The sequence below is a fragment of the Osmerus mordax genome, chromosome 8, assembly GCF_038355195.1.
Source record: "Osmerus mordax isolate fOsmMor3 chromosome 8, fOsmMor3.pri, whole genome shotgun sequence".
NCBI lineage: Eukaryota > Metazoa > Chordata > Actinopteri > Osmeriformes > Osmeridae > Osmerus > Osmerus mordax.
Window position 1 is genome coordinate 2622884 of NC_090057.1, and position 26943 is coordinate 2649826.

Sequence of the window (26943 nt, forward strand, 5' to 3'; positions counted from 1 at the left end):
AGCAGTTAGTGAGTCTCAGGTCTTGTTATGGATGCAGCCTCTCTGTCTAATCAATAACATTTACAACTCCGACAGGATATCTACCCCAACCCAAGACTGGAACGATACGTTATGAGAACATGATGCACTCCGGACAGATCACAATCTCTCTCTCTCTCTCTCTCTCTCACACACATCCTGCTTCTCTGGACAGCCAATTACTCTCGCTCAGTCATAATCCTCTTGCACCGAACATTTTTTTTGCCACCCATCTGTGAATGTGAGTGACATGAGACATGATTGTGTGCGTGTGAGAGTATGGATGTGTGTGAGTGTGTAGGTGTGCGTGTTCGCCCATCATTACCTCAGCCGGCTGAGGTCGAGAATGGTTCTCTAAATGACAAACGCCCTCCTACCCAGACAAACTGAACATCCCTCCAGCGTCTGATCGCCTTCCCAGCTCATCTCAGCCAGTATCTCTCCCGCTGTGGCCTACAGCATTATGGAAGGCACATTATACCACTGAAACCAAACGGGACAATTCCCATCTTTCTGTCTGGGCCTTCCACAACAGCCGACTCTCTCCATCTGTGCGACTACACACCTGGCCCAGACATCCTCCACGGTTACAAGACCTCTCAATTAAGAAACATTACAGAAGTGGCAATGTTGCGCACACACACACACACACACGATGAGAAGGTGGAGGACGGGTGGAGTCAAGTGGTGCTTTACAGCAGGTGCAGCTCACGTGAGCCGAAAAGGAGATGAAAGTCTGCTTCCTTCACCCCTCCCTCCCTCCTCCTCCTCCTTCCCCCTTTCTTTCTCTCCCCATCTCTCTATCCCCTCCTCCCCCACCCCCCCCGTTCTGTGATTGAGTGCAGTGAGGTAGATTTGTAGTGACAGCAGCGGGTGCATTCTCCAGTCAAACCCCATAAAAGGCTCCTTCTGATCAAAGGTCCGTCGAGGCGGTGGAGAGGCAGGGAGGCGCCCGCTACGTCGGTGTGAGTCTGCATGGCTCCGTGTCTCGCAGGGTTGAGGTGGTTTGAAGCTCTGAAACAAAACCCTCTCCGCATGCCACTGCTATTTACATTTGAGCTCCGTTTTGCCTTGGCAGTAAAACATTGGTTTTCTTCCCTCTGCCTGTGCTGCCGTGACAGGCTGGCTGCATTAATGAACTGTGCACCTCAGACGCGTGTCTGTGTGCACCTCAGACACGCACGTCTGTGTGCACCTCAGACACGCACGTCTGTGTGCACACAGACATGGCTTTGACTGGGGAAATTAAACCTTCAGATTAGTTTTAGACACTAGTGTTAGTCAGACACTAATACTGTTTTAACAAGCCCTAACTTCTGTGTGTGTGTGTGTGTGCGTGTGTCGTACATCTAAATGTTAGAAGGTTCTGCTTTTAATGAACACATACACTCCAACTCTTAAATTGCAGACTACCGTCATAATCAACATGACAAACCACAACATTGTCTGGTACATAACAGACCATTTAATTAGCTGAGTTTGTAAGAAAAAGAAAATGACAGAGTATAAACAAGAGATTAGAATGATGTTCTTCCTGACTGATAAGAGCTGTGTGGTACATTACTGACTGATCACTGATCATCACCTTACTGCAACGCTGCACCTAAACACCAAGGCAACATTCCCAGAGACAACTCTGCTATAAATTAGACGCTCATTCAGGTTAGCCGCACGTACAATCCTTTTCTCTCTCTCTCACACACACACACCTAACCCCCACACACACACACACACCCCTAACCCAACAAGGCAAAGTGGCGTTAGCATGTCCAGTCCTGTCCTGTGTGTGGTGTTCTGTAGTGAGTCCACAGAAGACGTTGTGGTGTCTGTCCTGGTCTCTACTGTGGGTAGGCCTCGATCACCATCGCATGGCCCTGAAACACAGCACACAGCACACCTCATGCTGGATACTGTAACGCACTTTACGTTACAGTACACTATAAAAGGTACAGTAGGAGGAGGAGGAGTATAAAAAGAGTGTGTGTACGTATTTGATAGTCTGATGTCTGCATGCATGACTGAGAGAGAGTCTGTGTGTGTGTTACCTGTCCTCCTGCAGCGCATGCAGCTACCAGGCCGTACTGGCCTCCCTCCTTCTGCAGACGATGTGCTACCGTGGTAACCAGCCGGCAGCCAGTGGCTCCAAACGGATGTCCGAGAGAGAGAGAGCCGCCCCACAGGTTAAACTTCTCCATAGGAGGAGTTCCCACCTACACACACACACAGGTTTGGATGCACGTTACAAGGGTACTTTTGGGACATTCCAGCAGACTCCTTCAAGGGCAGGAGGTCCTCCCCCTGCAGGCCAGACTGCTGCAGCACACCTGACTGCAGTCAGCCTTCTGTGATGGACAACACATTATACCTTCGATTTCCTCCCCATGTACGTCTGAGCAAACCAGTCTGAATCCATGGCCTTCAGATTAGCCATGATCTGGCCCTGCAACACACACGCACGCGCTCATTACTACACCAGGCAAGAAACACATTGATTTATGACCCTTCCAAAGAGCTTGCTAACTACAGGATCCAGCAATGAAGTGAAATCTTACTCAATATCTCCTTAAACATGGATGACCATGAATAAAACAAACCACAATGGTATTGATCCCTTTCAGTGGATCAATACCATTGTCGTCGATTAGGCTACTGCACATCTAGAACCCGTGTCTGGTTAGAATATTTCGATTTGATACACACGCCCTCACACACACACGCCCTCTATCTCACACACACACACACACACCCTCTCTCTCTCACACACACACACACACACACATCCTCTCTCTCTCACACACACATATCTTCTCTCTCTCACACACCCTCTCTCACACACACACACACACACATGCTCTCACACAGTGCTGACTCACTGCGAAGGCCTCGTGGAACTCAAACACGTCGATGTCGTCCATGGTGAGGCCGGCTCGCTCCAGAGCTTTGGGGGTTCCATACGTGGGCCTGAGGGGAGGAGGAGGACCAGAGAACACAGGGTGACAGACGGAACAGGAAGTCTGGGTCTGACCTTGAGGACAGGTCAGGAGGTCACAGGGTTTTCCAGAGGTCAGGGGGTCACAGAGGTTATCCAGAGAGTAAGGTGCTGGGGGGTACAAGGACGTGGTGTGGGGGTTTAGAGTTGGGTGTTGGTGAGACTCACCCCAGCAGCAGCTGGTCTTTGGGGTCCTGGGACACGTACACAAAGTCTCTGATGAGGGAAACACAGAGCAGAGGATGAGCAGCACGTCCACAGAGCAGAGGGCTGTCCTGCTAGCTCCAGAAGCAGCTCTGACCAGCTCAGCTGATGGGGGGTTAGGGTTAACCATCACGTCATGCTGGGTGTACCTGAGGTAAGCTTTGGGCTTGTAGCCCATGGCCAGGGCCTTCTCTTCAGACATGATGAGCACTGCTGAGGCACCGTCCGTCTGTGAGAACACACACACACAGATATATATAAACACTAGATGTCTTACGGCGGAGTCTAGAACGTCCGCACATGGCGGCCATCTTGCTACAGTCAACTCGCTCACCCATAACATGGTGTTGAATCTACATGTCCTTTTTAAAGGACCATAACTTGCTCCATTTTCAACCGATTTTGAAACGGTTTTGTTTGTTATCAACGTCAGACTGCATACTTCTATTCTATTTATTTTTTTAAATAACATAATTATTCATAAATATGCAGTGGCATACCGACATCTCTGACGTTGATAACAAACCAAACCGTTTCAAAATCGGTTGAAAATTGAGCAAGTTATGGTCATTTAAAAAGTACATGTAGCATCAACACCATGTTATGGGTGAGCGAGTTGACTGTAGCAAGATGGCCGCCATGTGCGGACGTTCGACTCCGTTGTCCGCAACGCGGACGAGACATCTACCCTTTATATATATATCTATGCACACACACACACACACGTCACGCATGGATGACATCCACAGCAGCATTCAGCGAGCGTGTGTGCGCGTGTGTTTACCAGGAAGGAGGAATTTGCGGCTGTGACGGTTTCCGTGAGGTTTAACGAAGGCAGCTTTCAGTTTGGACATCTGGGCCATGGTGGACACACGGATGCCGTTGTCCTGGGATACGATGTCCCGGCCTGCGGAGAGAAGGGGCGGGGAGTGTTACCAAGGAAACGACATCCTTCCTCTCTGACCCCGCCGGGCCGTCGTGGATCACGGACGGTCAGAGTTGGTGTGTGTGTGCGTGCGTTTACCCTGGCACTTTGAAGGATATGACATCACTGAGCAGGCCCTCGTCCTGGGCCTTCTTGGCGAGCGTGTGAGAGCGCACGGCAAACTCATCCTGCTCCAGACGAGACACCCCGAACGCTGCAGCCAGACGGTCCGCACTGTGACCCATGGTCTCTGCTGTAGAGAACTCTGCTACCGCTGGGAGCTACACACGCACACACGCACGCACACACACACACACACACGCACGCACACACACACATTATATAGCCGTCCAGCCATTATATTACATCACTGAGATGATATGGTTGCCATGAATATGTGTGTGTGTACCTCTGGTGAGAGGTGTGTGTGTGAGTATGTACCTCTGGTGAGAGGTGTGTGATGTGTGTGTGAGTGTGTGTGTGTGTGTGTGTGTGTGTGTACCTCTGGTGAGAGGTGTGTGATGTGTGTGTGTGTGTGTGTGTGTGTGTGTGTGTACCTCTGGTGAGAGGTGTGTGATTTGTGTGTGAGTGTGTACCTCTGGTGAGAGGTGTGTGATGTGTGTGTGAGTGTGTACCTCTGGTGAGAGGTGTGTGATGTGTGTGTGTGTGTGTGTACCTCTGGTGAGAGGTGTGTGATGTGTGTGTGAGTGTGTGTGTGTGTGTACCTCTGGTGAGAGGTGAGCCAGCGGATGCTGCCTATCAGACTGAGTCTCTGGCCCATGGTCTTGGCCTTGTTCAGGGACAGCATGGTCTTCCTCATCTTACGGCTGTGGCGAATAGGAACGTCCGACATGAACTCCACCCCTCCCGCTACCACTGCATCACACTGGCCTGCCGCAATCATCCCAAAACCTGCATCGACACACACGCACATGACACACACACATTTTTTTGCTTTTTTCCAAAGTAGACAGTTGAAATAGCTTTGTCTCAGGCAACACACACACACACACACACACACACACACACACCTGTGGTCATGGCCTGGTTGGAGGAGATGCAGGCCATGGTGACAGTGTGAGCAGGAATCTTATCAGAGAACCCTGCACCCAGTGCAGCCTGGAAACACACACACACACAGGCTCAGAAAACCACCAAAACAACAGAATCTGACACTCAAGAGGAACAGTTAAAGTTGTGTATTCATGTTTGAGCTTGTGTATGATGTCAATGCAAAGTGACTGAACTGGATGAAAGTTAACATGGTTGGTGTACCAAGGTCTGCATGTATATATATGTGTGTGTGTATGTGTGTATGTGTGTGTGTGTGTGTGTGTGTGTGTTCGCTCACCTCTCGTGCAACATTGCTCGTCTTGACCTCCTGGATGACAGTCCCGTAGATGATGTAATCCACAGCGTCTTTAGGCAGGCTGGTTTTATGAAGCAGGCCCCTGCACAGAACACACATGAAGAGATCCAAGCTCACAGTCCCAAATATAGACGACCTCATGCACGTCCCTCCACACGTCCTCTACACACGACATAAAAAATAGAGCCAGCAGATTCTGAACATACGAAGCCCACCTGAGGTATGGGGAGGTGGGGGAGGGAGGGAGGGAGGGGGGGGAGGGAGGGAGGGGGGGGGAGGGAGGGAAGGGAGGGAGGGGAGGGAGGGGGGGGGGAAAGGAGGGAGGGAGGGGGAGGGAGGGAAGGGAGGGAGGGGGAGGGGAGGGAGGGGGGGGGATGGAGGGAGGGAGGGAGTGGGAGGGGAGGGAGGGGGGGAAGGAGGGAGGGGGGTAGGGAGGGCAGGCGGGATGGGGACGGAGGGGGGGGGGGAGGGGGGGTGGAGGGGAGGGAGGGAGGGAGAGCGGGCGGGAGGGGGAGGGAGGGAGGGGGGAAGGGAGGGAGGGGGAGGGGAGGGAGGGGGAGGGGAGGGAGAGCGGGCGGGAGGGGGAGGGAGGGAGGGGGGGAGGGGGGAAGGGAGGGAGGGGGAGGGGAGGGAGGGGGGGGAAGGAGGGAGGGCTGGCGGGAGGGGGAGGGAGGGAGGGGGGGGAGGGAGGGTGGGAGGGGGAGGGAGGGGGGGAGGGGGTTAGTCTGACAGACTTACTGAAGAGCTGCTCTGGCCAGGTCATGGGGCATCAGGTCACTGTACCTGTTCACACAAACACAAGTGTTTTACCCTCAGAGAGTAACCTGCTGTCTGGCTGAGTAAGGCTGGAGTGCCAGGCCCTTGGAGCAGGACAGGGGAGAGGAGAGCTTACGTGGTTCCTGACAGCAAGAAGGGGGTGCGGACTCCTTCCACCAAGACTATGTTCTTCACCCCGGGCTTGGCCAGAGACTTCTTACTCTTGGTCTGGACTGGAGAGAGAGATGAGGGCACAGTGATGTCAGACCAGTTAGGCAGAGAGCACTGCTCTACATGAGCAACAACAGACTGTGAAGAGCCCGGCTCCATCTCCAGCTCAGTCTGATGTCAGAGGAGCTGGAAGAAGGGGAGCCAGTCAGAGGGTGAAAGGTCAGCGATGAGGTGGAGACTGTTACCTGCTGCCTGGAGTTGAGCTGACGTACTGAGGGAGCGGGCCGCTGTAGAAATATAAAACCACACGTCGTATCACCATCTCTTTATAGACGTTGGGTTTCACTGGGAATGCACCAAAATCAGCTCAACTGGACTCACCAAACTGCACAGCCCAAGCAGAATTGCCTGGGCAGCTCCGCATTGAGTGCATCAACATGGAAGCCATCTTGTTCTGCAAAAACAGAGTCACCTCACTTTACTTCAGCTTCCATCTGTTATTTAAAGATAGAGGGCAAGGAGATAGAGAAAAGGTCACCCCCCCCCCCCCCCCTATCCCCAATTCAAACATCTTCACATGAAACTGCTACATTATTTTAGTTGGCAAGCTAAATTGCTTTCTATTCTGGATGGTTGCCGGTAAGAAATTATATCTGCGTCATTCCAGAAGGAATAATGTGATTATGTCGCATTATATGTTGCGATTTTTCACCGGTGATATCACACGGCCAGCTCCGCCCACACCATGGGTAGACATGACCCTTCACCCAGATCCTGGTTCCAGTGAATGACAAGGACAGTGACCGGCGACAAAAACTACCAACATGACACTGACAGTGTCGGTACTATACCTAGGCTCACACAGCCAGCGAACACTGCACATATATAATAACACAACGTTTAAAAAACTATTAAAAAAAGACAACGGAAGTTGTTAAAGTAAACGCTACTGGCTTGCCTTCCCCAACTCAAGCATAGCCCCTTAGCTAACATGGTGCTTAGCGTATTGGACTAAGTTTACTATTTAATTTAGGTCGAGCTGTCAGCGATACAGCACAGAGCAGAGAGGCTAAACTAACACTGTATTTCTTTAATATATTGTTGCTAACAGTCTTACCTGTAGTTTAATTGTCTTTCCAAACAGCGCTTCCCTGTCAGCCGCGCAGCAAAAATCAGCAACTGACTACAAAAGTGTTCCATGTTCTCAAGACCCCGTGGGATTCTGAGTTGACCGCAGATAAGCCTGACTGTATACTTTGTCAACTTTTCACAAACATGCTATTTATACACATTTAATTGCAAATAACTCAATTATGTACCCATAAAATGTATTTTGTGCTGGCTTTAAGAACCAATTAAGTCTCATAATCTTATATTCGAAGTATATTTTAGCCTGGCACTATTTTACTTTGTCTCCATAGGTCCTTCTCTCGTTTGACATTCGACACTCTCGCGCCCCCATCTGTCTCAAACCGGTGTTTGTCTGTGATCTTGGTGCGAGATGGCAGGAATACGTGCAGTCGGGGTTCTTACAAAATTTTCAACCAGTAAATATTCACTTTTATCAGGTAAGTTTCTGTAACTCAATTGTCACGATTAGCTGTTTTTTCGGAGATCAAATTCAGCTTTTGTCGTTCAAGCTGCATCGCAAACTTCTCTTCTTTCATTCATTCGGTTCATGAATCCGCCGTGCATGAACTTTCACCTACTTCAACCCAGATTGGGATTTCAATGATCTATTAAAGTCACTTAACATCTGCTGTTTGCTTTACTATTGCCATGGCAATCGACACTTGACAGTGTGGTTGGATTCGCTCTGTTTCTCATTTAATTACCTGATTCATCAGGTAGTTTTTTTCATCACAAACTTTAGTTTCCTTTCAAGTATTCGTGTCATTTTAAGCGATACTGTTTCGGTACTGAGGGGGCGGGCCGTTCACATGGTGTACTTTGGTAGCTAACTTTTCAGAGAGAAACGGTATGTACGAGGGCGTGTGTTTCTGTCTTTGTTTAGCTAGCCTATGTGTGACGTGTCTGTCAGTAGGTGTCAGAAGCCTATGGTGTCTTACAGACACTGACCTCAGCCAAAAGGTCAGTAGTACCAGGCTACTGTTGTCTGTGAACACAGACAGAACTGTGTCTCTAAACACATTGTGATAAGGATTATCATTCTGTGGTAGGTGATGCCTAGGTCTTAAAGAGCAGTGTCTGGGTTATGGTCCTGATAATGACGTAATCTATTCTTGAAGGACACCTTGAAAAGCTAAATAAATAAGTTAAAATTGGCAAAGAGACAATCTGGCTGACAAGGGTCAGATCTATTTTTATCTAGTGGACAAGGTGAGGATCTGGGCTTAAGTTCACCTGCTCTCTCCCTCTCTGCATTTTGTTTCAGGTCATGCCTGTCGGAACCTGTCAGTTTTCCTCCGCCTTGTTGAGTGAGTATCACATTAGATAATGGACTCTCAAGGTCAATTCAATACTGCATACTAAAGCTCCACATCACACACATTCATTAGCCATGGGATGCTATGTCATCAGGTTGTCACGATTGATTAATCTGTATTTTTTCCTTGTTTGTGCCTCTGTCCTCCCAGCGCGTACTCATGTCAGCTACGAGCTCAAGGATGATGTGGCTGTGGTGCGCCTCACAGCCCCTCCTCCAAGGTGGGGATCTGTCTAGTGTCTGTCTGTCAAGCTCAAGGACACAACACACAGGGTACCAGAGAGCCTGCTGACACGGTGTGTGTGTGTGTGTGTGTGTGTTGTGTGTGTGTGTGTGTGTGTGTGTGTGTGTGTGTGTGTGTGTGTGTGTGTGTGTGTGTGTGTGTGTGTGTGTGTGTGTGTGTGTGTGTGTGTGTGTGTGTGTGTGTGTGTGTGTGTGTGTGCGCGCCGGCAGGTGAACACGCTGTCAGTGAAGATGCAGGAGGACTTGACGGAGGTGATGGGGGAGGTGTGGGCTAACAGCGCTGTGAAGAGTGCGGTCCTCATATTCTCTCCAAACCTGGCTGCTTCATCGCTGGAGCTGACATCAAGTACTGAGAACACCTTCTCACCCTTCTCCGGAAGAATGCCAGCAACGTACACACACAAGAGGACAAAGAGAGAATGTTAATTATTGTGTCTTTATCGATCTCTCCCATAGCCCTCCCTCTCCGCTCCCCCTTCCTCACTCTCCGGCCCCTGCCTGCCCCATCCCCTCTCCCCCCCCCCTCTCTCTCTCCCTCCACTCTCCCCTCTCTCTCTCTCTGCCTGGTCCTCCCCCTCTCTCTCTCCCTACCCCCTCCCCCCCTCTCTCTCTCTCCCCCCTCCCCCCCCTCCTCTCTGCCTGCCCTCCCCCCTCTCTCCCTCCCCCCCCCCTCTCTCTCTGCCCTGCCCTCCCTCCCCCACTCTCTCTCTCTCTCTCCCTCCCCTGTCCCCCCTCTCTCTCTCCCCCTCCCTCCCCCCCCCTCTCTCTCTGCCTGCCCTCCCCCTCTCTCCCCCCCCTCTCTCTCCCTCCCTCTCTCTCTCCCTCCCCCCCCTCCCCCCCTCCCCCCCCTTCTCTCTCCCTCCCCCCCCTCTCTCTCCCTCCCCCCCCTCTCTCTCCCTCACCCCCCTTCTCTCTCTCTCCCTCCCCCCTCCCCCCCCCCTCTCTCTCTCCCTCCCCCCCTCTCTCTCTCCCTCCCCCCCCTCCCCCTCCCCTCCTCTCTCTCCCCCCTCTCTCTCTCTCCCCCCCCCCTCTCTCTCCCCCCCCCTCTCTCTCCCTCCCCCTTCTCTCTCCCTCCCACCCCCCCCTCCTCTCTCCCTCCCCCTTTCTCTCTCCCTCCCCCCTCCCCCCCCCCTCTATCTCCCTCCTCCCCCCCTCTCCCTCCCCCTCTCTCTCTCTCTCTCCATCTCCCTCCCTCCCCCCTCCCTCCCATCTCAGCATGATCCAGGCGTGTGAGAGCAGTGAGGAGGTGACGGCTCTGTCTCAAGAGGGCCAGAAGATGTTGGAGAAGATAGAGAAGTCCCCCATCCCCATCGTGGCAGCCATCAACGGCTCCTGTCTGGGCGGAGGCCTTGAGGTGTGTCTGTCATCAGCCATGTGGGTGGAGACACGCTGCCGGTAATGCTAATGCTAACGGTTGCGCGTGTGTGCGGTTACAGTTGCGATAGCCTGCCAGTACCGTGTGGCTACCAAGAGCAGGAAGACCATCCTGGGAACTCCAGAGGTGATGCTGGGACTGCTGCCTGGAGCCGGGGGGACACAGAGACTGCCTAAGATGGTACGCAGCCTACACTCTGCTGAGCCCAGGAACACAGAGCCCAGATGCAGCCTCACCTCGCGCTGTAACGAGCACTGTGTCGTGTGTAGGTGGGCCTCCCTGGGGCCTTTGACATGATGCTGACAGGAAGGAACATCAGAGCGGACAAAGCCAAGAAGATGGCCTGGTGCATCAGCTCATAGACCCGCTGGGTAAGAGAGAGAGAGTGAGTGTGTGTTGTGGTACAGTCCACTTGGAATACACTGACTAATCCATCCATGGTGCAGGTCCTGGACTGAAGTCTTCAGAGGAGAGGACCATTGAGTACCTGGAGGAGGTGGCTGTGGGCTTGGCCAGGGGCATTGCCCTCAACAAGGTCCCTCTGACGAAGGAGAAGGGCCCTGATGCAGAGTGAGAGGAACAACCTAGCCCTAACTAAACACACACGGAAACACAATCAAGAAACACTACTGTGCTGTTTTAGACAGGGGCTGACAGAGGAGGGTCAATTGTGTGTGTGTGTGTGTGCGTGCGTGCGTGCGCTGTGTGTGTGTGTAGAGTTGCAGGACACCGTGATGGGTCTGGCCCCGTGAGGAACAAGATCTACAAGACCGTCAATGAAAAGGTGCTGAAACAGACTAAGGGACTTTACCCTGCTCCTGTCAAATCATCGAGGTAAGACAGACAGACACAGACACACCCTAAATAACTCCCACATACTGTCCCATAAACACAAACAATCTTACTTGTGAACAGGCATGTGTGTAACTCCCCTGTGTGTGTGTGTGTGTGTGTCTACTAGAGTGTGCAGGCTGGCATTGAGAAAGGAGCTGAGGCTGGCTACCTGACTGAGTCTCAGGTAAGTCTTCTACCTGACTCTGTTACAGTCTCTCATCTTTTCACACCATATTTTAAACATATTATAAACATATTTAACTCAAGGCAACCTCTCGCTCTCTCGCACACTCATTCAGAATTTTGGCACGCTGGCTATGACATCAGAGTCAAAGGCTCTGATTGGTCTGTACCAGGGTCAGGTGACCTGTAAAAAGAATCGCTTTGGAGCCCCTGAGAGGGAGGTGAAGTAAGTTGTGTATCGGACAAGTTGCTCCAAATCAGTCCACACATTTTTTTTGCAAAGTTGTTTATAGTGGTGTTGGTCTATTATTAGATGCTGAGGCTACACTTTGTGTGTGTGTGTGTGTGTGTGTGTGTGTGTGTGTGTGTGTGTGTGTGTGTGTGTGTGTGTGTGTGTGTGCGTGCGTGTGATGGGTCAGGAAGCTGGCAATCCTGGGCGCAGGGCTGATGGGAGCGGGCGTTGCCCAGGTGTCAGTGGACAAGGGCCTGCACACCGTGCTGAAGGACACCACCACCGACGGCATCAGCAGAGGACAAGAACAGGTCTTCAAAGGGTAAACCCCCCCTATAAACCTCTTCTCCCTCTGCACTGTAACGCCCCAGACTGGCCACTAGAGGCCGCCGTCGTTTCACCTCTTTCAACACGTCAACATGCCAGGGAGTACAGGTTCAGTACGGGCTGGCTGGCTGGCGTTGGTTAGAGGAAGGTAACAGTGAGTGTGTCCGCAGGCTGAACACCAAGGTGAAGAAGAGGGCTCTGACGTCGTTTGAGCGGGATTCCACGCTCTCCTTCCTGTCGGCCCAGCTGGATTACTCAGCCTTCCAGTCTGTGGACATGGTCATAGAAGCAGTGTTTGAGGACATCAACATCAAACACAAAGTACTGAAGGAGGTGGAGGCTGTAAGTACACACACACACACGCGTGTATATATACACACGTGTATCTCTCTCCCCACTTAAACTGCCCCACTAAAGATAGGACATTTGTTCATTCAGTTCGTAGCGTTACATAGCTCATGAATTGTTTCGTGTTGTAGAACTGCACAGTGGTGTCTTTTACTTCAGAGTTTTCATGCAGTCATCTGTAGGGGTTGTGGAGGTGACCTGGGTCCTCTTGTGTCCACAGGTCATCCCTCCTCACTGCATCTTTGCCACCAACACCTCAGCCCTGCCCATCAAAGACATCGCTGCTGTCAGCAAACGGCCAGACAAGGTCACACACACACACACACACTGTTCAAAAGAAGCGTTAATAGCATGTTTTCATACCAGGTGGTTGACTAGGAAGTGAGGAACCTCGGAACCCTGGAAGTGACGGGTGTTTCTGTGCAGATCATAGATATATATAAAGGGTAGATGTTTCGTCCACGTTGCCGGAAAACGGAGTCGAACGTCCGCACATGGCGTCATGCCACTGCATACTTCTATTCTATTTGTAAAAAAAATAAAAATTATTCATAAGTATGCAGTGGCATAACGACATCTCTGACGTTGATAACAAACCAAACCGTTTCAAAATCGGTTGAAAATTTAGCAAGTTATGGTCATTTAAAAAGTACATGTAGCATCAACACCATGTTACGAGTTGACTGTAGCAAGATGGCCGCCATGTGCGGACGTTCTCGACTCCGCCGTAAGACATCTAGTCTCTATATATATCTATGGGTGTTTCTGTACAGGTGATCGGGATGCACTACTTCTCTCCAGTGGATAAGATGCAGCTGCTGGAGATCATCACCACAGAGCAGACGTCTAAAGACACCACAGCCTCCGCTGTGGCCGTGGGCCTGAAACAGGGCAAGATCATCATCGTAGTGGGGGTGAGAACACACTCACACACCTCACACACACACACACACCTGCCTCACACACACACACCTGCCTCACACACACACACCTGCCTCACACACACCTGCCTCACACACACCTGCCTCACACACACCTGCCTCACACTAACCTGCCTCACATACCTTTGATTCATTGGAAAGCTAACGTCCGCTACGAAAGCTAAGAAGTAAAGCTGACGTTTACTTCCTTCCAGTGGTGTATACATCTCAAAATAAAATTTGGGTTTAAAGCGACTGATTCTGTGAGAGCAAGTCACAGTAGTCCATTAGCTTATTGATAGGGTAAATAACTACATTTGTTTAAGGTAAATTAGGACAGTTGACTTCCCTGTCTGTAATACCAGAGAAATCCCTACAAGTTGAGCAGTACATCATCTCTCTCCATCAGTATCATGTCAAAGCCAGGAAAACTCTCCTCACTCTTTTCGCCTCATACTAGGCATTTTTAGCATTAGGTCGATTAGTGTTTAATCGTGGTGGAGCGCTTACCTGGTGTTTGCCCAGGTTTCGATGTATTAAGAAACATTTTCTCACTGAACTCCACTTTAAACGCCAATGTCGGTTACTGATTTAAATCGGAATAAGTTAAGAGTTAAAGTTTATATAATCGCAAGGACACGATTGGTGCCGGCTGGCTACATTCACGGCACGAGCAGTAGAACGCGTGGATCCATTCATAAATGTGCGGATTCATTAAATGTCCGACTGTAGTTGCATTATAGAAAGACAAAATTGTTGTTTTTGCTTGCACTGATACTAAGAAATCTTTTTTTATTTTATTTTTTTTACTTGTCCGTTCGGGCAAGATACTTGCTGTCCTACAATTATTTTTACTTGTCCTGGACAATCGGACAAGCCTTAATGTCGATCACTGCCTCACATAAACACACTAAGCCTCACACACACACCTCACACACATCTCAAGAGAACTGCAGAGGACAGAACTGCAGCATGGTGTAATCAGGAGGGATGTTGTGGGAGATGCTCCATGTCTGACCAGGTGCTCCTCTCCTCAGGATGGCCCAGGCTTCTACACCACCCGCTGCCTGGCTCCCATGCTGGCTGAGGCTGTCAGAGTGCTACAGGTGACCCGACTGACTGTTCGTCGGTCTCTCTGCCTGTCTGTCTCTGTCTGTCTGTCTCTCTGCCTGTCTGTCTCTGTCTGTCTCTCTGCCTGTCTGTCTCTGTCTGTATCTCTGTCTGTCTGTCTCTGTCTGTATCTCTGCTTCACTGTCTCTCTGACTATCTCCCTGTCTGTCTCTCTGACTAACTGTCTGTCTGTCTCCCTGTCTGTCTCTCTGACTAACTGTCTCCCTGTCTGTCTCTCTGACTAACTGTCTCTCTGACTCTCTCTGTCTCTCTGACTAACTGTCTCTCTGACTCTCTCTCTCTCTGTCTCCCTGTCTGTCTCTCTGACTCTCTCTCTCTGTCTCTCTGACTAACTGTCTCTGTCTCTCTGACTAATCTCTTGCCTGTCTGACCATTTGCACTCCCCTACACCACCACTGTGTGTTCATTAGCTGATGAAGAACTCTCCATCTGAGCTTGCAGGAAGGGGTGGGGCCAAAGCAGCTGGACGCCTTGACGACGGGCTTCGGCTTCCCTGTCGGCATGGCAACGCTGGCCGACGAGGTCGGCATAGACGTGGCGGCGCACGTAGCTGAGGTAACCGTGACGTCACGTGACGTCACATGGTCTTACCCTGAAGTCACATGGTTCTACCCTGAAGTCATGCGTTGGCATTTCTGACAATCCTAGGGATTTAATAATGAAAAGCGTGCGTGTGTGTTCTGTCCAGGACCTGGGCAAGGCTTTCGGTTCTCGTTTCGGAGGAGGTAATGTGGACGTTCTCAAGACCATGGTGGAGAAAGGCTTCAAAGGTACACTGTTTCCTGTCTGAACGCACACTCTGTACACCTAATGTTGCTGTTCCATGAAGGAAACTGATGAGCGTGTTCTGTGTGTGTGTGTCCAGGTCGTAAGTCTGGAAAGGGCTGCTTCGTTTACGGGAAAGCAAAGAAAGACAAGAGTGTGAACCCAGGAGCTGAAGAGATCATACAGAAATTCAAACTCGCCGCACCTCCCACTGTGTAAGACACTTCATTCTCTCTCCCCTTTCTCTCTCTCTCTCTCCCTCCATCTCTCTCCTTTCTCTCTCCATCTCTCTCTCTCTCTCTCTCTCTATTGAATCTGTCCCTCTTTCGCATTCCCTAATGTAAGCATTCTGAACGGTTCTTCTCTGATTCTGGTGTGTGTGTCTGTGTGTGTTCCAGGTCCTCTGACTCTGACGTTCAGCACCGGCTGGTGTCTCGCTTCGTCAACGAGGCAGTTCTGTGCCTGCAGGAAGGAATTCTGGGAAACCCTGTGGAGGGGGACATTGGAGCAGTGTTTGGACTGGGCTTCCCGCCGTGCCTTGGTGGTATGACGCATTCTCACTGCACACACAGTACACACACACACAGTACACACACACACAGTACACACACACACACAGTACACACACACACAGTACACACACACACAGTACACACACACAGTACACACACACAGTACACACACACTCACAGTACACACACACACACACAGTACACACACACAGTACACACACAGTATACATTCCCTGAAAGGCGCTTACCATTCCTCTACTTGCGTGTTCCGACCAGGTCCGTTCCGGTACGTCGACTCAATAGGGGCAGCTCGTCTGGTGGCCATGATGAAACGTTTTGAGGATGTTTACGGTGACCAGTTCACCCCCTGCCAGTTGTTACTGGACCATGCCAAGGACCCCAGCAAGAAGTTCCACTAGTAGCCCCGCCCCCTTCCTCCACGGCGCCCCTGGGGAAGCCCTCTCCTGCCTCACGGACACTGGATCTTTTGCGTCGCCGAAGGCTGATGTTACCTAGTGTGAACCAGGCCTGTGAACTAACCCCAGAATCACGCCTTGGCACTGCCAAGCAGAACGTGTCACTAAACGGGGATCAGTATTGGGGAGAGGGTGGATGTATGGCTGCTTGTACTGATCTGTTCTTTGCCTTGAGCAGGTGTCTCTCCTTCTCTACTGCCTTCTCTGCTCTGCCTGCTCAGGGGGGGGTTTGCACTAGAGGGTTTTTGATGACTGTGTCTGATTTAGTTTATTTTGTAAATTTGTTCAAATGGAATACTGTATCTGGATTCTTTTATTACACAAAACTTCCAACCTCTATTCTGTGTGTGTGTGTGTGATCCACAGACACCAGGCTCCCTGGTTCAGAGGTCATTAGGTGTCTTTATTTCTTCATGTTGCACAAGGTCGTCGTGGTTACGCCCCAGAAGGTTAAGCTGTAGTTCATGACCACAGACAGACAGTATAAGAGATCCAGTACAAAACGCCAACCCTTTTCATTTCATTTTCACCAATTCACCTATCAAATTGTTGCCGTCTGAAATGAAGATAAGTTGCTGTCGATTTGTCATATTCTTACATGACAATCCATTTATTATTTTTGAACGTGTAATTGATTACGATCTTGAGTAATGAATGTCAAGTGACCCCAATGATATGCAGCGTTTTGGCCTGAAACTCTTATACAACTGGCTTAGACTACAGTGCTTGGTTAATCATCATTATCACTAACTGTAGAGACGCCCAAATCCCTACACTTTATTCAGCTGTACCACACAGCACTGTCTCAGTCACCAAGGTGATAGAAAGTTACACCCCTTGTACCAGTTACACCCCCTATTACGGTCAAGGGTTGCCGTAGCGACAAGAGCCTGTTGTAGGTCAGGGTAAAGTTAGTAAACTCTAGTCACAGTCTTTAGGTACACCAGGACACAGAACATCTCTCAGGTCCCCCCCCCTCCTCCCAGCCTGACTGAAGTCCACACAGCCGGCTCCTGGTCTGTTTCCAGCTGCAGGTCTTGGAGAGGGTTAATAGAAAACAGGCCCGAGCAGGCGTAGGCTGAACTGGCTGTGCTTCTTACGTTGGGTCCTAGTTCTACAGTTCCACCCAGAAGGTGTCATCAACGAGCTGTCTCGTCCAATCAGAGAGGAGCAGCAGCCACTTTGTCCAGAAGGCACATTCAGGACAGTCCCATGTAGTGAACAGGCACGTGATCAGGACAGGCAGCATTGTGTGTGTGTGTGTGCATTAGATCTTGGGCCTCCAGCCCTGTATGAACTGTATGATCTTGGTGACGTGCAGTCGACTGAGGTGGAAGTCGTGAGACAGGATCTCCTCGTTGAGCTGCACCAATAGGCTGCCGTCAATTCGCTCTCTTTGGAACACGCCCACGGCTGCCTCTGACAGGCCGATAAACCGCAGACAGGCAGACACTTCCTCCAATGAGAGTGCGGACAGGTCGGCCGGTGGGCGCCAGGTGGGGTGAACTGAGGACCCCTCACATCCCCCCAAAGCCCCGCCTCCTTCTGCACCCCGGGAGGAATCTGTCGTCTGATTGGCTGGGGGTTCAGGGGATGGGCAGGGCGACTGGCGGGCAAAAGGATTCAGCGCCCCGAAGGGAGCGAATCGGCTTTGAGGGGGCGGCGGCCTCAGTCGAGGACCAGAGTTATAGAAGCCCTGGGTTGAACAGTCTGCCCATGGCTCCACCCACGTGGCCTGTGCTGGCTGAGGATTGGCTATGCCGTCAAGGGGAAGGGAAGGGGTTGGCTCTGGGCTTGACTGGGCGGGGTTAGGGGCGGGGCAGTCGGTCCAGGAGCATGGATAGCAGTAAAGAGAGGTGTCTGGAGACGGGGAGCAACTACAGAAACAGAAACAGAAAAGTTCCCACATTACCTACAGGCCACCGTAGCTGTATGTTGGCCCTGGCCAGTGGTTCTCAACCCTGGTCTTCAGGGACCCTCTGGTCTTCAGGGACCCCTGCCCTGCACATTCTAGGCCATGATGAGAGACCGGTGTGTGTGTGTGTGTGTGTCTTACCTCTCCTGCAGGCCAGAGGAGTAGAAGGACCGGTTTGGTCGTGGGGAGCCGGAGGTCTGGGGGAAGCGGGGTGGGACTGGAGGGCTGGGGGCGGGACTAGAGGCGGAGCCTCCCTTAGAGCAGCGAGGAGGAACAGGGGGGGCGATCAAGAATCGACACTCCTCTCTCACCTATACAAACACACAAGCGTGCACACAAACACACACACACCAGGAAGAAAGTTATTAACACTAACTAATTCTTAGCTTTGGGACTGGATGAAAAGTGGTCTCTATGGGTGCTTCAGGGGCTTCTCTGGAATTCGTAATAACAAAGTACAAAAGAAGCCGTGTGTGTGTGTGTGCATGAGTGTGAGTGAGTGTGCGAGAGTGTGTGTGTGAGAGAATGTGCATGGTGTCTGTCCCTGTTGGAAAATCTTTGTTACTGTGAGTAAATGTCAAATTCCAATGACCTTTAAACCTCAAACACACTGCTCACAGTGCACACACACTCCTCTGACAGTCCCCCCCACACACACACACACACTTCCTGGCAGGGTAAATATTAGGCAGAGGAGCACTATGTGTGACAGGGTATAATTCAGCTGAGCTGCTGAAATCCACCCCCCCCTCAGCTCCCCCGCCCCCTGCCACCCCCCCCCCCGCCCACCCCCCCTCAGCTCCCATGCACCCTATCCCCCCCCCTCAGCTCCCCCGCCCCTTGCCACCCCCCCCCCCCCTCAGCTCCCATGCCCCCTATCCCCCCCCCTCAGCTCCCACACAATCGTCTTCACCAGCACAGTATCACGACGTAGCACACGGTGCAAACACAGCTTCACCTACATTCATCGTAAAACAGAAGTTGTAGTGTGTGTGTGTGTGTGTTGCCGTGTGCGTGTGTGTGTGTGGACTACACGTGAATGGCAGGAGTTTCGGGAAGTGTGTGTGTGGTCATTTGGAGAGCGCTGCATAAATTATTCAAGGACGTGCTTCCTGGTTTTTACTACCGGATGCATCATCGTCTGAGAGAGAGAGAGAGAGAGAGAGAGAGAGAGAGAGAGAGAGAGAGAGAGAGAGAGAGAGAGAGAGAGAGAGAGAGAGAGAGAGAAAGAGAAAGAGAGAGAGAGAGAAAGGGAGGGAGAGAGACAGAGAGAGACAGAGAGAGAGAGAGAAAGGGGTGATGACAGACCGCTAGATAAAGTGAGAGAGAGGAGAGGGAGGGCAAACTCACTGCATCTGATTTTGGGGGTACAGGTGGCGGCGTGGACACCCGTGTCACCATGGTAACGTGGGCAGTGCTCAGCGTGCCGTCCAGTGACGAAGAGGAATGGAAAGAGATCAGGTTTGGCTCCACCTTCCCCAGGGCTCCTGCAGTCTGATTGGTCCAAAGCTCCTCGTAGGGAATCTCCTCACCGACCCTCATCTCAGCCTCCGTCCAGTCGGGGCTGACGTACTCACGCTCCTCCCCCTCACCTGGCCCCTCCCCCAGGGAGTCCCTGCAGCGCTGGGATAGGCTGTCAGTCACGCCGCCTCCGTACACACACAGGGACAAACGCTGCAGCGCTGGGGCCAGAGAGTCCTGACCCGACACGCACACGCGCGAGCGACCGGGGCTCACGCATTCCTCGCTCACGCACTCCAGTTCCGGGCGCGTCTCCCGCACCGCGCGCGAGTAGGCGTCCGTGTCGAAGGAGTGCCGCAGCAGGAGGCTCTCCAGCGCCACCGTGTGGAGGGAGGCCTCCGCCACCATGAAGCGTGGCATGCAGCGCAGCAACAGGAAGTGAGAGGGAGAGACTTCCTGTCGGCGAAGCACCAGACAGAGCACCACGGTCTTGCTGACGATGTTGAGCAGCTTGTAGCGGTGGCCCTCGCGCACGGCGTGACGGTCGTAGGGGTTCCGGGGCGGACGGGAGGGAACGGACACGTTGACGGGAAGACGGACCCGCTCGATGATGCTGCGTACCGTGTGATCGCCTCCCAGCATGCCCTGCTCCAGGGGCGAGCGCGTGCAGAAGCGGCCGCGGCAAGCGAACGGGAGGCTGACGCTCTGATTGGTGCGGTGGTTCATGCACACGAGACAGGGGGTCTTACCTGGGTGTGTGTGTGTTGTGGGAGAGGTGTGGGGGAGGGAGGGAGGGAGGGAGAAGATTAGATAAGGATCAAAATGTTCCTTCCTGAGACCCAGACGAGGGTGAATCTGAGACGCTGCAGGGCTCTTACTGCGGGGAGTCTTGCCCAGGCGTCTCAGGAGCGCGCTCAGTCCAGACTTCTCCCTAGAGGGCGTGGCACAGAGAAGCTCCGCCTTCCCCATGAGTGACAGCTCATCTCCTGCCTGGAGAGTAAAGCTGTAGGGCTCACTGTCCTCACTGAACTCTCCTGATACCACCTGTGACACACACACGCACCCACACTCTATTACAATCTTATAACCTCTGGGCTGATGTGTTTATACTGTTAGAGGTGAGTTTTGCTGTGTCCCTGACCTTGACACTGAAGGTGATGGTTTCCATGACGAACACTCGGTCTGGGAAGAGCCCGGCGACTTCCTCGACGCTGGAAAAATACTGAACAGGATCTCTGACATCCCTGTCTTCATCCAACAACCTGAACCTCCCTTCAGGGAGGAGGGAGGGAGGGAGGGAGGGAGGGAGGGAGGGAGAGAGAGAGAGAGAGAGAGAGAGAGAGAGAGAGAGAGAGAGAGAGAGAGGGGGGGGGGGGAGGGAGAGAGAGAGAGAGAGAGAGAGAGAGAGAGAGAGAGAGAGAGAGAGAGAGAGAGAGAGAGAGAGAGAGAGAGAAAGGAAGGGAGGAAGGAAGGAAGGAAGAGAGGAAGAGAGGAAGAGAGGAAGAGAGGAAGAGAGGAAGAGGGAGAGGGAGGGATAGAGAGAAAAGAAGTATGAGGAACAGATTCATAGCCAGAAAAATAAACTGTGTGTATTTGCTGAGTGCCTACCTCCTTCCACCAAGTGTCACCACTTCTCTCTTTCTAAAGAACTGCATGACACAGACACACACACACACACACACACACAAGTGCGGACACTCACACTTTCGGAGGCCCGGGATGGAACACTGGGACACCTCTCTGACCTTCGACCTCCTCTCTGTCAATCAACAGCCAACGCGGTTGTCGTGGCAACTGTTAAAGAAGCTCTATTCTCACGCTGAGCAGAGACACATCGCCATGGAGACGCACACAACTCTGCCCCTCTTTCCCTCTCTCTCTGCTAAATCTCCCTCTAAATCTCACCCACTCTCTCCCTCTTTCTCTCTCTAATTCAAGAATTCCGGATCAGGAAACCCAGCAGCAGCATTCCAAGTGTTTGTGTGTATGTGTGTGCCTGTGTTAGTGTTTGTGTGTGCGTCTTAGTGTTTGTGCGTGAGTGTGTGAGTGTGTGGGCAGTGGAGCTCAGGGCAACTCTTTGTATGATAGGGAGAGCAGAATAACAAACGCCTCCAGACCAGCACAGAGCCTCGTAACCATCCCCCTCCTCCTCCCCCTTTCCCCCAGTCCTCCCTCTCAGTGAAGACTGTCAGACAGCTGAAGGACTGAAAAGCTTCCACCCCACACACGTGAGCAGAGCCGGTCAGTTCAGCCCTCTGTCCAGAGAAAGGGACAGACTTGTTGACAGGACGCTTGCAGACGCTAATCCAGAATAAAAACAGACGCTGTTAGCCAACTTGTGTAAACCTAACACAGCTTACTGGCTCAGGAGACACAGAAGTCTGGCTGCTCACTTTAAATAGCTAGGTGGATGGTACTACAGGAAGTGCAGATCCATATTTTCCCTGATGTGAAAGTCAGACTGCCAGCACTCATCTTCCATTCATATACGCTCAGCAACAGATGAGAGGAGTGATGGAGGGAGGGCTGGCTGGAGAGTATCCTCGTAGCCTTCCCCCAGGGAGACATGGAACTGCTCTCATTTAGCTCACGCTTCCTGTCTGACATCATCACATGATGCTGTCTGTGTCGCCGTCTATCTTACCCTGCTCCTCAGGGACCCTGGTCCTCACCTGTCATCACTCTCTCTGTCTCTCCCTCTCTGTATCTGTCTCTCCCTCTCTCTGTCTCTCCCTCTCTCTGTCTCTCACTCTCTCTCTCTGTCTCTCGCTCTCTCTGTCTCTCGCTCTCTCTGTCTCTCGCTCTCTCTGTCTCTCCCTCTCTCTCTCTGTCTCTCGCTCTCTCTGTCTCTCGCTCTCTCTGTCTCTCGCTCTCTCTGTCTCTCACTCTCTCTCTCTGTCTCTCGCTCTCTCTGTCTCTCGCTCTCTCTGTCTCTCCCTCTCTGTATCTGTCTCTCCCTCTCTCTGTCTCTCGCTCTCTCTGTCTCTCCCTCTCTGTATCTGTCTCTCCCTCTCTCTGTCTCTCGCTCTCTCTGTCTCTCCCTCTCTCTGTCTCTCTCTCCCTCTCTGTATCTGTCTCTCCCTCTCTCTGTCTCTCCCTCTCTGTATCTGTCTCTCCCTCTCTCTGTCTCTCGCTCTCTCTGTCTCTCCCTCTCTCTGTCTCTCTCTCCCTCTCTGTATCTGTCTCTCCCTCTCTCTGTCTCTCGCTCTCTCTGTCTCTCCCTCTCTGTATCTGTCTCTCCCTCTCTCTGTCTCTCGCTCTCTCTGTCTCTCCCTCTCTGTATCTGTCTCTCCCTCTCTCTGTCTCTCGCTCTCTCTGTCTCTCCCTCTCTCTGTCTCTCGCTCTCTCTGTCTCTCCCTCTCTGTATCTGTCTCTCCCTCTCTCTGTCTCTCGCTCTCTCTGTCTCTCCCTCTCTGTATCTGTCTCTCCCTCTCTCTGTCTCTCCCTCTCTGTATCTGTCTCTCACTCTCTCTGTCTCTCCCTCTCTCTGTCTCTCGCTCTCTCTGTCTCTCCCTCTCTCTGTCTCTCTCTCCCTCTCTGTATCTGTCTCTCCCTCTCTCTGTCTCTCCCTCTCTCTGTCTCTCCCTCTCTCTGTCTCTCCCTCTCTGTATCTGTCTCTCCCTCTCTCTGTCTCTCCCTCTCTCTGTCTCTCCCTCTCTCTGTCTCTCCCTCTCTCTGTCTCTCGCTCTCTCTGTCTCTCCCTCTCTCTGTCTCTCGCTCTCTCTGTCTCTCCCTCTCTCTGTCTCTCTCTCCCTCTCTGTATCTGTCTCTCCCTCTCTCTGTCTCTCGCTCTGTCTCTTCCTCTCTCTGTCTCTCCCTCTATCTGTATCTCCCTCTCTCTGTCTCTCGCTCTCTCTGTCTCTCCCTCTCTGTATCTGTCTCTCCCTCTCTCTGTCTCTCTCTCCCTCTCTGTATCTGTCTCTCCCTCTCTCTGTCTCTCGCTCTGTCTCTCCCTCTCTGTATCTGTCTCTCCCTCTCTCTGTCTCTCTCTCCCTCTCTGTATCTGTCTCTCCCTCTCTCTGTCTCTCGCTCTGTCTCTTCCTCTCTCTGTCTCTCCCTCTATCTGTATCTCCCTCTCTCTGTCTCTCTCTGTTTCTCACTCTCTCTGTCTCTCACTCCTGCTGTGAGCTGTCTCTCTCTCACACTAACAGCGAGAATCTGATTCTCTCTCAGAAAAGAGGTTAAACTGAAAGACCTCCTGTACATCAAGTCTCGGAGAATGATGTCAACCACCTTTCAATCCCACCGCACTCCTCTCCCTGCTCCATCTTCAGCCCCTATACCCCCCTCCTCCTCCTCTCCACCCCCTCCTCTACTGCCCCCCCCCCCTCGACCAGACCCCCCCTCCTGTCCATCCCAGCAGGAAGTCAGCAGGGGGGGGGGGGGGGTGACATCAGCTCTACAGCAGGACAGGAAGCTCAGACAGAGCATTAGGATCTCATTACAAGGACTGGGTCTGGATCCCAACACTGGGAATGTTCACCACTCACACGTCTGTGTGTGTGTGTGCATGTGTGTGTGTGTGTGTGCGTATGTGTGTGTGTGTGCTCACCCTGATATTGCAGTGGGATGTCTATCTTGGGTCCGATGACATAGTGCCCCTCCTCCAGGCTGTGGGCCGTGACGGTGGTCCACTGACGACAGGAGTGTAACAACACAACATCCTCCTCTGCCAGCCCCTCCACACACTCACCTGCAACACACACACAGGTCAGAAACACACGAACACACACTGTAGACCCCTCCACACACTCACCTGCAACACACACACAGGTCAGAAACACACGAACACACACTGTAGACCCCTCCACATACTCACCTGCAACACACACACACACAGGTCAGAATCACATTAACACACACTGTAAACATAGACACACTGGGTACACATGGTACATATGGGTATTAGATAAAGAGTAACATTCTCTTCTCTTTTCCTTTGTGGTATACTGTGGAAAAAGTTTTGTCAGTTCACATTCTCACACGCATGCACACAAAGAACCAGATCAGTGTCTTTGGAAGTAAGTAATTACCCCCATCTGTGCTGATCCTCCGCCCCCAACTAGCTCCCATCAGCTACTCTGTATGGCAACCTCCTATTACAGCCCCCCCACACACACATACACACAGGCGCGCACAAACACACACACACAGGCGCGCACACACACATATTCACCCACACTGAGTGACCTTTTACTACTTTTACTAAAGCCATCATGCAACACAGCATTGATTTCTGCTGAGAGCACAATGACACAATTCAATCAGAACACACAGACACTAGAATCGCAGCAACATCAGCTGGGTGACAGGATTGCTGCAGCTGGTTTGTGAGTTCCAGCACCCAGGGTGGACAAGCTGCAGGATGAAAACATGAAACAAAACACGAGCTCTACTGTCAGCGGTAAGACATACCTCCTCAAACATAGATGTTTATAAGTGTGTCTCTCTCTTTTAGAAGGATTAGCAGGAAGACATTATATTTGGACACCAGGCCCCTTCTAATGAGCATAACTCATGGGGCAGAAGGAACAGCCTTAAATAGAGTGAAGAGGTGGCAGTAGAACACCTGCAACCCAACAGAAAACTCTGGCTGCCCATGGAGCACATTATGGCCTGTGTGGAAAAAATTTGAAGTGGAAGTTGGTTTAAACCTAGAGGGAGTCAGATGGCTGAGCAGTGAGGGAGTCGGGCTAGTAATCTGAAGGTTGCCAGTTCGATTCCCAGCCGTGCCAAATGACGTTGTGTCCTTGGGCAAGGCACTTCACCCTACTTGCCTCGGGGGGAATGTCCCTGTACTTACTGTAAGTCGCTCTGGATAAGAGCGTCTGCTAAATGACTAAATGTAAACCTTCCTGGAAGTCGCAGCAACTCATTCTCAATAGTAAATCAATAACCACCATCTCCAGAAGGGAGCGTGCCAAACTCTGCAAATTGTCCACTGTGAAGTCAACTCCAGCATGGTTTGTATAAACATATTCCTTTACACTGTACCTTCTCTTCCTTGAATTCTTTCTCTCTGTCTCTCTCTCTCTCTCACACACACACACACACACACACACACACACACACACAGACACACACACAGTTCTAACAGATAGTCACTAGACAGCGCCTAGTTTCAGACAGAAGCCAGTGTCAGTTGTCAGACAACCTCAGCATGAAGGCTGTGGTAAACCAGCATGGGTTTTGAGGTAAATGAAGGGGTGATGCTTTTGTCCACCTAAAACGTTGGAAACTTGGACGTTGCCTCGCACTGCTTGTTAGTATTCAGAACATTCACCGGCAGATTACATCATTTACATATGAAAAGAGCGAGCAGCACTTTACCAACACAACAGACACTGTGTCGCCCTTTGGTCAGTCTTAAATAACATGGCCACTTACGCTGTGGCAATGTAGCTTACTTTAGGAGAAAATAACGTTGGCATCATATAGGCAAAAGAAAACTTTTGGACATCCCTCTTGTACAGAAACGACCAGCCTAACGGTCGAGATGTAGAAAGATGTTCACGTTGTGCGTAAAAGCTTTACGGAAAAGACGTTGACAGGGATGGGTAGGGATGAATTGAGCGATTTGAATGCGCTATAAGAAAATCTCTTATAGCCTTGCCTTTGCTCTTAAACTCTTACCGTGCGCGAGTCTGACCAGAGCAGGCAGTCGGAACTTGCTGACCACCACGTCCAAAGGCAGCGTCACCGGGCTCCAAGCGATCTCCGACAGGCTCGCCGACAACTTCTCCATCCTCCCGGGTCATAATGGGCACGGGCTCGCAATACCAGTGGCGGCAGGCGGTGGTGGGGTCCGGGTCGCTATAGGTAGCTCAGAGAGTCTCGCCATGTTTGAGAGAGAACGCACGCAAGCACGGCAGGGGCGGGGGGAGAGCCAGCCCTCGGTGGGATCAGCGCGGTACCTCCTCTCTTGCGCTCGCTCGTTTAACCGGAGCGGCTCTGACCCCTAGGGCGCCTCCCTCCCTATAAGAAGTGAGCAAAAGGCGCAACTCCGTCAACAGGGTTCCTTTTATGAATGGACCACTGCACTAGATCTCCGGGACGTCCCGTTCTTTGTCATTTTCCCATGCAAATGTGGTTTACAAATCCATCACCAATACCTGTCCAAACGACTGAATTACATCATGATCATGAAACTAATAACGCCACACGATGTTGGGCTGTCGATTAGTTTCTGAACTAGTGCTTACTGGAATGCGCTTTTCTCCAAACCGAGCACCAGTATTTATTCTGACCACACACGAGTTCCTGGTCTCTTCCCGTCCTGAGATGCTGTGGATTCCTGTGGCTACCACTGCTTAAACTGACACGCGTCAACTGACAGCACTGAT

At 51.7% G+C, this 26943-nt stretch overlaps 4 protein-coding genes across 4 annotated transcripts in view; 1 reads left to right on the forward strand and 3 right to left on the reverse strand.

The window, feature by feature from the left end:
• Positions 1 to 1460: 1460 nt before the first annotated feature.
• hadhb (hydroxyacyl-CoA dehydrogenase trifunctional multienzyme complex subunit beta) lies at positions 1461 to 7639 on the reverse strand. Its single transcript, XM_067242364.1, is given in 17 exon segments — positions 1461 to 1892; positions 2064 to 2228; positions 2384 to 2458; positions 2892 to 2979; positions 3176 to 3223; positions 3361 to 3440; positions 3996 to 4025; positions 4027 to 4121; positions 4240 to 4417; positions 4813 to 5048; positions 5168 to 5255; positions 5488 to 5587; positions 6244 to 6288; positions 6398 to 6494; positions 6678 to 6719; positions 6814 to 6886; positions 7550 to 7639. Coding segments are annotated over 16 exon segments (1470 nt in total). The 5' UTR covers positions 6881 to 6886; positions 7550 to 7639; the 3' UTR covers positions 1461 to 1856.
• Positions 7640 to 7917: 278 nt separating this feature from the next.
• hadhaa (hydroxyacyl-CoA dehydrogenase trifunctional multienzyme complex subunit alpha a) lies at positions 7918 to 16561 on the forward strand. The gene is given in 25 exon segments (XM_067242268.1): positions 7918 to 8000; positions 8828 to 8870; positions 9030 to 9109; positions 9332 to 9421; positions 9424 to 9467; positions 10337 to 10479; positions 10558 to 10676; positions 10766 to 10832; positions 10835 to 10867; positions 10943 to 11052; positions 11054 to 11066; positions 11214 to 11234; positions 11237 to 11330; positions 11460 to 11514; positions 11630 to 11739; positions 11933 to 12067; positions 12243 to 12414; positions 12641 to 12727; positions 13194 to 13334; positions 14378 to 14446; positions 14913 to 15026; positions 15160 to 15241; positions 15337 to 15451; positions 15635 to 15780; positions 16025 to 16561. Coding segments are annotated over 24 exon segments (2223 nt in total). The 5' UTR covers positions 7918 to 8000; positions 8828 to 8830; the 3' UTR covers positions 16168 to 16561.
• ost4 (oligosaccharyltransferase complex subunit 4 (non-catalytic)) overlaps positions 13396 to 26943 on the reverse strand; it is a 118530-nt gene continuing 104982 nt past the window's right edge. The window contains exon 2 of the mRNA XM_067242265.1: positions 13396 to 13411. The gene's annotated coding sequence lies outside the window, so the exon portion shown is untranslated. The remainder of the gene's footprint in view (positions 13412 to 26943) is intronic.
• Positions 16617 to 26476, reverse strand: gareml (GRB2 associated, regulator of MAPK1-like). Its single transcript, XM_067242267.1, has 7 exons — positions 26234 to 26476; positions 24153 to 24293; positions 20742 to 20872; positions 20479 to 20644; positions 19490 to 20349; positions 18281 to 18450; positions 16617 to 18101 (listed from the first exon to the last, which is right to left on the reverse strand). The coding sequence occupies exons 1-7, from the start codon at positions 26343 to 26345 to the stop codon at positions 17492 to 17494; spliced, it is 2190 nt and encodes a 729-aa protein (XP_067098368.1). The 5' UTR covers positions 26346 to 26476; the 3' UTR covers positions 16617 to 17491.

What these genes read in the sequence shown, in the direction of transcription:
- gareml (XM_067242267.1), bottom strand. Translation starts at nt 26,345, where the DNA reads ATGGAGAAGTTGTCGGCGAGCCTGTCGGAGATCGCTTGGAGCCCGGTG. An exon ending in CCATCACCTTCAGTGTCAAG is followed by an intron (nt 20,645 to 20,741) that starts GTCAGGGACACA and finishes TGTGTGTCACAG; the next exon opens with GTGGTATCAGGAGAGTTCAG. An exon ending in CCTGGGCAAGACTCCCCGCA is followed by an intron (nt 20,350 to 20,478) that starts GTAAGAGCCCTG and finishes ACACACACCCAG; the next exon opens with GTAAGACCCCCTGTCTCGTG.